The sequence below is a fragment of the Nymphaea colorata genome, chromosome 7, assembly GCF_008831285.2.
Source record: "Nymphaea colorata isolate Beijing-Zhang1983 chromosome 7, ASM883128v2, whole genome shotgun sequence".
Lineage (NCBI taxonomy): Eukaryota > Viridiplantae > Streptophyta > Magnoliopsida > Nymphaeales > Nymphaeaceae > Nymphaea > Nymphaea colorata.
The window spans coordinates 10560061-10572243 of NC_045144.1; the positions used below are offsets into that span (position 1 = coordinate 10560061).

The 12183-nt window shown below is 37.0% G+C and overlaps 2 protein-coding genes across 9 annotated transcripts in view; one reads left to right on the plus strand and one right to left on the minus strand.

The window, feature by feature from the left end:
- The window catches only part of LOC116257482 (cyclin-H1-1), a 61022-nt gene that overhangs the window by 20432 nt on the left and 28407 nt on the right, over nucleotides 1–12183 (minus strand). For all 8 annotated transcript variants that reach the window (XM_050078719.1, XM_050078723.1, XM_050078722.1 and 5 more), the window contains 4 exons: nucleotides 7586–7706; nucleotides 7430–7498; nucleotides 6415–6453; nucleotides 5898–5975 (listed from right to left, as the gene is read on the minus strand). In XM_050078719.1, the coding sequence (XP_049934676.1) occupies nucleotides 5898–5975; nucleotides 6415–6453; nucleotides 7430–7498; nucleotides 7586–7706 (307 nt within the window). The remainder of the gene's footprint in view (nucleotides 1–5897; nucleotides 5976–6414; nucleotides 6454–7429; nucleotides 7499–7585; nucleotides 7707–12183) is intronic.
- Nucleotides 2707–5023, plus strand: LOC126410218 (uncharacterized). Its single transcript, XM_050078717.1, has 3 exons — nucleotides 2707–4132; nucleotides 4223–4427; nucleotides 4531–5023. Exons 1-3 carry the CDS (start codon nucleotides 2746–2748, stop codon nucleotides 4811–4813), a joined length of 1875 nt encoding a protein of 624 aa, XP_049934674.1. The 5' UTR covers nucleotides 2707–2745; the 3' UTR covers nucleotides 4814–5023.

Sequence of the window (12183 nt, forward strand, 5' to 3'; positions counted from 1 at the left end):
ATGGCCAGCCACCGACATTATGAATACCCTAGACCATATTTCATAATTGGAACCATTGAGCTTGATTGTGGTTTCATAAGAAAAGGAATTCCCAGACATCTTGTATTCAGTAGACCCTTCAGATTTACCATTCTCAGCCATAGTAAATAAAGAAGACAAGATTGGCGCAAAAGTTAAGAGGCTAAGAAATCACTGTCACTTACAGGTTTGAACAGAAAACGTAGTGTACTGATCACTAGTATTAGAGAAATATCAATTACGACACAGACGAATCTGGAAAAGAAACTTATAACTCCAATATCAGATCTGAAACTTTATAGATTAGGCAACAATATAGAATAATCTGTTTCAGCCGATGACTGAAACTCAATATCAGATCTGAAAGTTTATAAATCAGGCTTCTATATTGAATAAACTGTTTCAGCCGATGACTGGAATTTCTTCCCCAATTGACTGAAGACTGCTGCTACTTATAACTACAGCTGTTTCACATAAAACTAGTTGTCCACACGACAAAGGAATCAACGATATCAACTTACAGATCTTGTACTAACAATCAGCAGCAGTCCACCCTCACGCAGCCTCACTTTACTGATTTTACATCCACGATCTATAGAAGATTCTGCTCATATCAAAACTGCGTTCATAAACAGCATATAGACTCCACAAACAGCAGCTTCACAAGTCACGCTGCACCCACAACACTCTGCCCCACGTGGTCAACATGAAGTTCCAATCACCGTTGAAGTAGCATCCACGAGATCAACTTGAGGATCTGATCACGCCATCCACATAGGCGTGATAAGGTCCTTCTCCACAAAACACGCCCAAACCCTATTCTCTCACTGTCTCCTTATTGGGTGACAAGAGGGAATAAAGGATGGGCGATGACAAGAAGGAGGACAAAAGAACTATAAAGAACTCACTTGGTTGTTCGCCGAAAAGGTGGCCGCCGGAGAAGATGGTCGCCAGAAAAACTCACCCTGCTGTCGACGCCACACCTTGCTTTGATACCATGTTACGAGAGAGAGAGAGAGCCGAAAAGAAGGATTCATTAGCGTAACCCTAATCTCTACTAAAAGAGATTAGGGTTGGAGACTTTACAAAAGTAGTCCACCAACTATAGGAAACTATTTAAAGACCTCCTCCCTAACTTTCTAATATTTCAGAAAAACTCTTTTACATCTTTAACAGTATATAATGATAACAAAATGCAGACGTTCTTTGTTGTTGCTCTCTTTCATCTCTCTCTTGCTTGGACATGCAGTCCACTTCTCTCTTCCTCTTGCATCTAACTTCATTCGGTGGTTTGGTATTAGATATCAAAATCTTACAATTTTGTGTTCTCATCCAATGACTATCAAGTTCAGGATTATCAGTCTGGTGAATTTATTGGGCCAAGGTCATAGGAAAGGAGATATATACTGCATTCCAAAGCAATATTCTGGAATCATTCTAATGTCTTTTATTTATTAGGGGTGCTTTTGACCCAAGTTATACTTGCATAATAGGAAGATTTGCTAGCCCAAGAAATGCAGGGTAAAGGGAAGTGAGAACTAAGAAGACCCCATGGCTAAACTAACACCTCTAAAACAAGAGGGGAAAAGGAAACAAGAGAAACAGAAAAGAAAATCAACAAATATCATGTTCTACATGCTATACACTAAATATAAACAATATATCTAGAAACAACAGAACCGAAAAGGAAATCAACTTATGTCATATGCTACATGCAATGTTGTACGTATCGTACGATACGACCCCGTATCGTACGATACGTATCGTCTCGTTTGAAAAAAATGGTACGATACACCCCCCGTATCGTAAAAAGGGGGTGTATCGGCCCTGTATCGCACATATCGTACGATACAGGGCCTGTATCGTATGATACGGGGCGATACACCCCGTATCGTACGATACGGCCTAAAAACGAAAAAGGGGGCCGAGACCTACTTATTCGGCTTCTTTTTTAAATTTTTCTTCCGTTCTTCATTTCTAATGCTTGGATAGTGCCGTGAGGGAGGGCGATCGTTCATTTTCACCGTGAAAAACTTGATTTTCATCGTCAAATCGAAGATTAAGTGGTCGATTTGTGCGTGGGTGCTTGATTTTCGTGGGAAGGAAAGGGGTTTTCTTCATTTCAGACATTTCTTCTTCGTAAGGTATGAAATCTCATGTTCTTACCATGTATTCTTAATTTTTTACCGTATAATCGTAGATTGGAAGACTTTGAGTGTTTTTCATTAAGTTTACCATAGGATTTCGTTTTTTTTTTTTGAAGATATGGATCCTACATGGCAATGGTGTGAAAGGGTGAAGGAGAATAACCGTTTGAAACTCAAATGTGGCTTCTGTGGGAATACACTTTCAGGAGGGATTATTAGAATGAAACACCATTTGGCAGGGACCTCCAAAGATGCGTCTCCTTGTGTTGGAGGACCAAACAAACATTTGCCTCCATTTGTGCGTCAACAATGTTTAGATATGCTTCATGCTTTACGTCAAAAGAGAAAATAAAAAGAAATTGAAGATGCAGATGTAGGCTATAATGTGCCTTTGGAAGATGAAGAAGAAGAGGAAGAAGCTTATGAATGTGATGATGAAGACGATAGCAGTCTAAGAATAGATTTGGAGACCTCAAGAGGTAGAGATCGTAGAGGAAAAGGGATTATGTATGAAGGAGGTCGATCTGGCATAACGGGAAGGAAGAGGAGAGGCACAACAGATGTTAAGGCCAGGTGTGGTATGCGACCACCTAGTGGTAGAGTTCCTACTGGTAGGTCTAGTGTTGGCTTTATTAAGAGTTTTTTCCCTTCATATACCAACCCAGGTGGTCAGCCGCATATTCGTGCTGCTATGACATCTAAAGATATGCTATATCATGCACAAAAGCAGGTAGGGAAATGGTTTTATGATGCATGTATTCCATTTAATGCAGCTAATTCTTTTCAATTCCAAGTCATGGCAGATGCAATTGCTTCTATAGGCCCCAGATTCAAAATGCCATCATATCATCAGTTGAGGGGCAAAATTCTTCAGGATACAGTCAAAGAAGTGTCTGAGCATTGCAATGAGTTGAAATTATGTTGGAAAGAAACAGGTTGCTCCATTATGTCAGATGGTTGGACTGATACAAGGTCAAGAACACTTGTAAATTTTCTTGTTTATTGCCCTAAAGGTACAATGTTCTTGAAATCTCTTGACTTGTCTGATGTTCCTAAAACTGCTGAGATTTTATTCAATGTTTTTTATAATGTCGTACAAGAAGTTGGACATGCAAACATTGTACAATTTATTACAGATAATGCTGCAAATTATAGAGCTGCAGGAGATTTGTTATTTCAAAAGTATAGAACATTTTATTGGAGTCCATGTGCCACTCATTGTGCTAATTTAATGCTTCAAGATCTTAATGAGATGCATGATATGAAATCAGCCATTGACCAATGTCAAGAGGTAACAAAATTTATCTATAATCATGCATATGTATTGAGTTTGATGAGAAAATTTACAAAAGGAGTTGAATTAATACGACCTGCACAAAATAGATTTGCCACAAATGTATTGACTGTGCAGAGTGTGGTGAAACAAAGAACTCCTTTGAGACAGATGTTTGCTAGTGAAGAATGGGCTGCATATCCACATGCTCATAAAAGAAATGCTTCTTTAGTTGTGGATATTATATTCAATAACGTATTTTGGGAATCATGTGTGAAGCTATTGAAGGTTTGTGTTCCATTAGTTAAAGTTCTCAGGTTGGCTGACAGTGAGGACAGACCTTCCATAGGGTACTTATATGAGGCTATGGACAAAGCAAAAGAGGCAATTCGAGACAACTTAAAGGAAAAGAAAAAGTTATATATGCCCATATGGAAGATTATAGATAAAAGGTGGACTGGACAGCTTCATCAACCTCTTCATGCAGCAGCTTATTATCTAAATCCTGCAATTAGATTTTCTCCTACATTTAAGGACAGAGAAGTCATGCATGGTTTGTTAGATTGTATTAATGTGTTAGTGGAAGATTCTACAGAACAAGATGCTGTGCACAATGAGTTGGATCTATATGATAGTTGTTTTCGGAACATGGGACTACCTGCCGCCGTTCGAGCCAGGACAACGATGCGTCCAGGTAAATACATAGAAATTTTTAATTTACTTTGCATTTGTTACATTTGATTCTTTTAAAACTTTCACATTGATTTGTTATATTTTTGTTTAGATTTGTGGTGGAATAGGTATGGGTTTGATTGTCCAAACCTAGCACGTTTTGCAGTCAAAGTCCTCAGCCAGACATGCAGTGCTAGTGGATGCGAAAGGAACTGGAGTGTGTTCCAACATATCCATAGCAAAAAAAGGAATAGGCTCGAACATAAAAGGTTGAATGACCTTGTCTTTGTTCGATATAATATGAGGTTGAAACAAAGGTAATATAGGCATATAGCTTAATTAATGTTTACACTTTACATTTTTTGTACAATATATTTATATGAAATTATATACTAACAAATTTTCTCTTATTTAATGTAGAGAATTGGAAAAATCATTAGCAAGGAAGCACACATCTCAGTTCGATCCTATCAGCTTGGAAAATTTTGACGATCTAGAGCCATGGATTGAAGAAGAACCAGCTACAATATTTGATGATGAAGATCTTGAATGCTTCAACCTTGAAGCTGAAGCAACAGAAGGCTTTGTTGATGAAGGAGAGTCTGCTACTGCTGGTGCTGAATATGTTGGTGAAGATCTTCCAATTCTTGACGATGAAGAAGAAGAAGAAGATGAAGATGAAGATGATGAAGATTATGAATGATGAATCATGAATGAGAGTCAAGTCAAGAGTGCTTTCATTTTATATGTATCAAAAACTGAAGAGTTATGAATCTATGGTTGTTGAACACTTGATTGAATGTTTTATGACTTTATCACTTTATGGCTTATGGCCTTATGCTTTGTTGAATGATATTGTATTATTGTTATGAATTTTGATGTTTATGAATGATGAACGCGTAAGTTTATAGCAATAATAAGTCTATCATTATCTCAAACATGTTTTCTATGAACAATTTATTATTTTTAATTTTTTCTGATTTTTTTATGAATTTTCCGAATTTTTTTAAATTTTTTCTGATTTATTAATAATTTTTTAAAAAAATTTACAATACGGTTACGATACGGTGTATCTTAAAGCCCGACCGATACGGCTTACGATACGCGTTTTACAACATTGGCTACATGTCTACATGTTACACACTAAATATAAACAATATATTATGTGCATGCATAGTACATATGCATCACAAACACATATATAACGATATATAGATACACATATATGCTCATGCTTATATATGGCCATACAATACATTCATATAACGTTTTTGCGTGTGCCTATGTATATTGTAGCGAATAGATCATAACACTCTTTTAAGGAAATACATCAAGGTGCTTCATCCATAACTTACAAAATATGATTCTTCCCTATAAGAATAAGGAGAAAAGACTATGATTGTCATCTTATCACATTAGATTATACAGCATGGATACTATGAAATCTGATTTACTTCAGGTCTCAAAACCCAACCTGGATTTCTCTTACCTTATTAGCATATTTAAGAATGGCATTTGAACGGATAATTTTCACCTTTTAGCTACATTTCTATGCATGCTTACAGTTCTACTTTAGAATCTATAGTAAAACAAGAAGTAATCTCCCAACCATCATCCCAGAAGAAATGACCAGCATAGCATCCAGAGAGTACCATCAATCTAACAGTCAGAAGCAAGTTTATTCTGGAAAGAAATAACTAATATATCTATTCAAAATACAGAAAAGAAACCTTCATCTGATTTGACATTTTATGCCAATATATTTGTTTCATAAAAGAGATGCACACCTGTGCAGGCGGGAACAAGAGGGGTGCATCTGTCAGCATAATTTTGTCGACCTCCAGCCTTGCAGGATCCCTTAGATCCTATTAATCAGAGAATAGATATTAGACAAATACTGGGAAATATAGTTACTAAACTTTTGGGATAAATAACACATGTGCATTTGCTTGCACATCTGCATGTACTTCTGCAGGTGCATACACATGCAAATGCTTGAGCATAGACTAGTTTACATTTAGCTTTTCTCATTGAAATGTCTTCGAAGGACTATTAAAAATCTTAGATTGTGCATATCATTGAAATCCAAAAGAAGTTTTTAAAGAGAAACATTATAAACAGAGAAAAGTAAAAGAAAGCAGCAACGGCGTGGTTGAAAGGGCATATATGTTGTATGAGAAGTGGGACTGCCCATGCTTTTGAGGACAAACCTGAGTTCAGGTTCAACGTGTTTTCGAGAGCAAGGATAACTGTATCCATCAGCCACAAATAAGAAGGCTTGAAAAACACGGCAATCAATAGTACCTTAAATTGGCGCTGACCATCCATTGCTCGGCAACACTCCTAAAGACCAATTGAAACAGATTCATTGGTCAATGTTGGTGCATTACATGTCAAAGAGTAAAGCAGCACAAAAAAAAATAATAACAGGACATCGTCATAAAAAAGTTCTAGAAACATTTGACAACACCTGATTGAGATAACTAATAAAAGATGTTTCAAGAATGTGAGACATTTTCAGAAATTGTATAACCAATAATTGACATTGTTCTGATGCAAAAACTGATAGATTATGTAACTTAGACTCTTCAATGAGGTTACCACACCTATGTCGCATCTACACCTGCAGCTGGTGCCATTGTGGTCGTCCCCATGACAAATGAAGCTGGACATGTGCCCATGCTGGATGCAACCAAATGCACCCACACCAAGTCTCTGCACATATGAATGCACAATTGGCCCAAGTTTTCTTAAAGTTATTCCCATCCATTTTTGCACCAAGGAGCCACCATTAGGGGCATTTTCAAGTTTTTGTACATTAATCTGTTTCATATTGTTAAGAAGATCTCGGCCAATTCTTCTATGGTGTAGACACTACAACAGCACATAAAAGCAGGATATCTGCTCACTACAGCCGAGCAGATCATTTTCAGCCCGACAGGCCAAAGTTCTTGATGTTTTAATTTTAGACATTTGTAAGAAACCAATCTATGTACGAGTTAAGAATTTTGTTTGCTTGAAGTGAAAACTTTCAAAGAGTCAGGAATGCAAGCTAGTAGAAGCTGCGATAGTGAAACAAATTGGAGGTTGTATCACAAACATCTGACTCAGCTAAAAAATGGAAAACCTCTTAAACCAGAATAAACCCAGTTGCAGCCCTAACAAGGATATCTAAACAGAGGAAAGCTGCCTCATAAGCTTTGGCACCATAAAGAACTGATAATGAGTTATTGAAAGCTTCTTTCTTCCATTTGTACATGACATGTTGACTGGGCTACTAGTTGCATATAAAAGTTATCAGCAAAAGGTTGTTGCTTACCTCCATGTCCTCGAGAAAGCCATCAATAGAACGATAGGGTGCATATACAATAAGATCAAATCCCAAACTCTGATCAGCATTAACGACCAAATGAGAACAGAGGACCACATACATCAGATTCAAAGAAGAAAACCAATAAAATGACTATGACCTTGCCTGCAAAACTATCATTTCATTGTTAAGAATAACTTGATGATCTTGCTGAATTCCTTTGCCAAGTTCCTCTGCAGATACATGAAATTCTTCAACTTTGCAAGACGCATATACACAAGTCAACCTGCAAACACCCAAAAAAAAAAAAGAAAGAAAAACATGCAACAAAGATAACCAAAGTAGGCCAGAGAACTTTACTGCCAATAAAGATATTTCAAAGACCATACATGTTCATAAAAATTCAACAGAAGTTAAGTTGCCATTTTTTTTTTCTTACTTTTGTGAAGCAAAATAAGAAACAAACAAAATTGGGAGTTAAGCCAGAGAATCTAGATCACATAGAGGCACACCAAATATGCTTTCAGACGAACAAGAAATTAAATTACACAAAAATATGCATAAGTTTTTATCATGACAAGTCCAGCCCTGGTTAGGTAAAAAACAAAGAAAGACTTCCAGAAGCAGCAGAGAGAGAAGGAAAATTCATTAGAATATGGTTGACCAAGGAGGTACAAAACTAAGAAGGATAACAAGCATATGAAAAAGAATCTCACATTCAGTTGATACTACAGACAACATGAGAATACTCTATTAGTATCCAGCAATAATAGAACAATATAGTTGATCCTTTCTTTCATCCTTTTCCAATTCTTCTTTTTTTCCGCAGGAAGATACTTTCTAGTGTGTTTGTGGCTTTGTGCTGCCTGGCAGAAATGAGATTTGGGCAGAAAAACAGAACATGGAAAAAGTGATAGATGTAAAGAGGAGACTTTCAAGTGCTGATTATAATTACCAATGTTTTTGTTACGATGAGAGAGAGAGAGCCAAAAAGAATCAATTTCACGTAACCTTAATCTCACGTTAAAAGAGATTAGGGTTGGCAATATAAAAATTACAAATTCAGTCCACTAAATATAAGAAAATATTTAAAGACCTACTCTCTAACTTTCTAATATTGTAGAAACACCCTTTACCACTCCCCCCTCAAGCTAGAGCATAGATATCAATCATGCTCAACTTGTTACAACCTCTCACGAAATCGCCTATGGGAAGAGCCTTGGTGAAAATATCAACTGCTTGATCTTTAGATGAGACATGAATAGTGCTAACAATTCCTTCTTGAACTAAATCCCAAACATAGTGTCAATCCACTTCAATATGTTTTTGTCCTCTCATGAGTGACAGGATTGTTAGCAATATAGGTTGTTGCCTTGTTGTCACAATACATTTCCATTAGGAGATTTACTGAAACACCCACCTCTAGAAGTACTGATATGACTCATGACATTTCCGCAAAATTTGAGCCATAGCCCTATATTCAGACTTAGCACTAGATCGAGCCACCACATCTTGTTTTTTGCTCCTCTAAGAAATAAGATTACCTCCCACAAAAGCACAAAAACCTATAGTAGACTTTTTGTCCTCTACAGACCCTGCATAATCAGCATCACTATATGCTTCTATATCAACATCTTCTCCCTTTTTGAACCATAACTCCTTTCCTGGGGCTGATTTCAGGCATCTGACAATCATTAGAGCAGCGTCCCAATGAACTTTCCAGGGTTGCTCCATGAATTGACTTATAGCTTATTCACAGCGAAGCTAATGTCAAGGCAAGTGACAGTCAAATGTAGCAGTTTTCTTATCAGAGATTTGTAAGATCTAGAGTCAAAAAGTCTCTGATTCATCATCATGTATATGAATGCAAGGATACATGGAAAGAGTGACAGGTTTAGCCCCCAATAAACTTGTTTCCTGCAGAAGATCAAGAACATATTTTCTCTGAGATACTACAACTCCTTTACTACTACGGGCCACCTCAATACCAAAGAAATAAAGGAGTTGTCCAAGGTCTTTTGTGACAAAGTGTTTCTATAGAAACTCCTTTGTCTGAGTTATCTCTTGATTACTATCCCCGGTGAGAACAATATCATCAACGTAAACAATCAATATCACTATGATATATTCATAATCCAAGGCATAACAATGTAATTGTCTTCATCCCACGCCGCATATTTTCATTTTCTCTCAGTAGGTTCATCCTCTTCAAGGACAAATTTCTTCCTATGACCGGCCACCAACATTATGAACCCACTAGACCATATTTCATAATTTGAACTATTAAGCTTGATCGTGGTTCCATAAGAGAAGGAATTCCCAGCCATCTTGTATTTAGTAGACCCTTCAGATTTACTGTTTTCAGCCATAGTAAATAAAGAAGACCAGAATGGTGCACAAGTTAAAGAGTCAAGGATGTAGTTGTAACTCACAGATTTGGAAAAAAAAACGTAATGTACTGATCACTGATATCAGAGAAATATCAACTGCAATACAGTCGAATCTGGAAAAGAAATTTATAGCTCCAATATCAGATCTGAAACTTTATAGATCAAGCAACAATATAGAATAAACTATTTCAGTCGATGACTGGAACTTCTGAAAAGAATCTTATAACTCCAATATCAGATCTGAAACTTTATAGATCAAACAACAATATAGAATAAACTGTTTCAGCCGATGACTGGAATTTCTTCCCCCATCGACTGAAGACTGCTGCTACTTCTAACTACAGTTCTTCCACATAAAGCTAGTTGTCCACACAACAAAGGAATCAACGATATCAACTGACAGATCATGTACTTACGATCAGCAGCAGCCCACAACTCACGCAGCCTCACTTTACTAATTTTACATCCACGATCTGTAGATGATTCTGCTCCTCATGTCAAACTGTGTTTACAAACAGCAGATTGACTCCACAAACAGCAGCTTCTCATGTCACGCTGCATCCTCAACCAGCAGATTGACTCTGCCCCACGTGATCAACATGAAATTCTGATCACCGCTGAAGTAGCATCCACGAGATCAACTTGAGGATCTGATCATGCCTTCCACATCGGCGTGATCAGGTCCTTCTCCACACAGCACACCGAAACCCTATTTTCTCATTGTCTCCTTATTGGGTGATAAGAGGGAATAAAGATGAGCGATGAGAAGAGGGAGGACGGAAGAAATCGCCGAAGAAGATAGTCGAAGGAGAAGTTGGTCGCCGGAGAACTCACTTGGTTGTTGACGCCAAACCTAGCTCTAATACCATGTTACAATGAGAGAGAGAGAGAGAGAGAGAGAGCCAAAAAGAATCACTTTCACGTAACCTTAATCTCATGTTAAAAGAGATTAGGGTTGGCAATATAACAATTATAGATTCAATCCACTAAATATAAGAAAATATTTAAAGATCTACTCTCTAACTTTCTATTATTGCATAAACACTCTAACTCCTTGATATGGGAACAAGAATAGAAGAACCAACTGATTTATGTTGCGACAACAATAGTTCTATCTACATTCCTAAAAAACAAACATTCCATGAAGGGACGAAGCATATAGAAATGGATTGTCATTACGTTCATGAAGATTTTTTAAAGAAGACTATCAAGCTTCCATATGTCTCCTCCGCCAACTGACTGATTTCTTCACAAAGTCTTTATGTTCTCCTAGATTTAACTTTCTTTTCAATAAACTTTCGGTGATAGCACCGTAAGTTTAAGAATGGGTGTTAAGAAATAATATATCATAGTGATATCATAGCTAGGTTTTAACTTAGGTAGGTTTTACATTTTATTTTCTTATTTCTTCTCTTATTTTTTATTTTCCTTTTGTCCTTTTAGTCTAGCCGTTGGAGGCTTTAGAGTCGTTGGAACTCCCAACAGCTAGAATGGTCGCCTCTACAGCCTCTTCTTCTTTCTCACTTCTTGTATAAATATCTAAGCAGTCTCTGTACAAGGCATGTTGTGTTTTCCAGCCATTTGGTATTCAATTGAATAAGATTTATACTTTTGTTATATGTTTCTTTAGTGACTGTTATTGTAACAACCTAACCCACTCCTGAGCTCGGGCCCTTGGTTCGGCGGATCTCAACCAACCACCTAGCAGTTTCAACTCCAACCCTAAAAAGGCTAGGAACCCGAACAATCATCTCATTTAATGACCCCCTTTATAAGCCCTTGAAAATCTTTTACAGTCTGCAATACGGGACTAAATTTATGGGTGTTACAATCTACCTCCCTTAAGGCACACGCGTCCGCACGTGTGGAACCTTAGGTATGAGTGTTGAACTGGTTTTGATACTACTGTAGCAACCCGACCCACTCCTGCGCTCGGACCCCTGGTTCGGCGGATCCCAAGCTGCCCCCTAGCAGTTTCGGCTCCAACCTTAAAAAGGCTAAGAAGCAGGACAATCTTCAATACAGGACTAAATTTCTAAGGTGCTATAATTATAGTCACGTTTATATATATATATATATATATATATATATATATATATATATTTATATTTATATATATTCCAAAAATAAAGGGGCCAATGCTCTAAAATTAAAATAAATAGATAACAATACCTAAAATTAAGCCTAATCAGCTTTAACTTTTCATCCACATTGGACAAATTTAATGAATGAAAAATCATTCTAAATTCTTATATTCCAATAATTGAGGAGATCCACATCAAAAATTAAGTAATTAATTAGTTAGTAACCAATCACCTTCTTGATTACAACATACAAAATTTTTACCAGATTGCACCAAGTCAAACGAGCTTT

Excerpts from the sequence above, each read along its gene's own strand:
- LOC126410218 (XM_050078717.1), top strand. The coding sequence starts at position 2,746 with ATGCGACCACCTAGTGGTAGAGTTCCTACTGGTAGGTCTAGTGTTGGC. Across the intron at positions 4,133-4,222 it reads CAGGACAACGATGCGTCCAG|ATTTGTGGTGGAATAGGTAT; the intron begins GTAAATACATAG and ends ATTTTTGTTTAG. Across the intron at positions 4,428-4,530 it reads AATATGAGGTTGAAACAAAG|AGAATTGGAAAAATCATTAG; the intron begins GTAATATAGGCA and ends TATTTAATGTAG.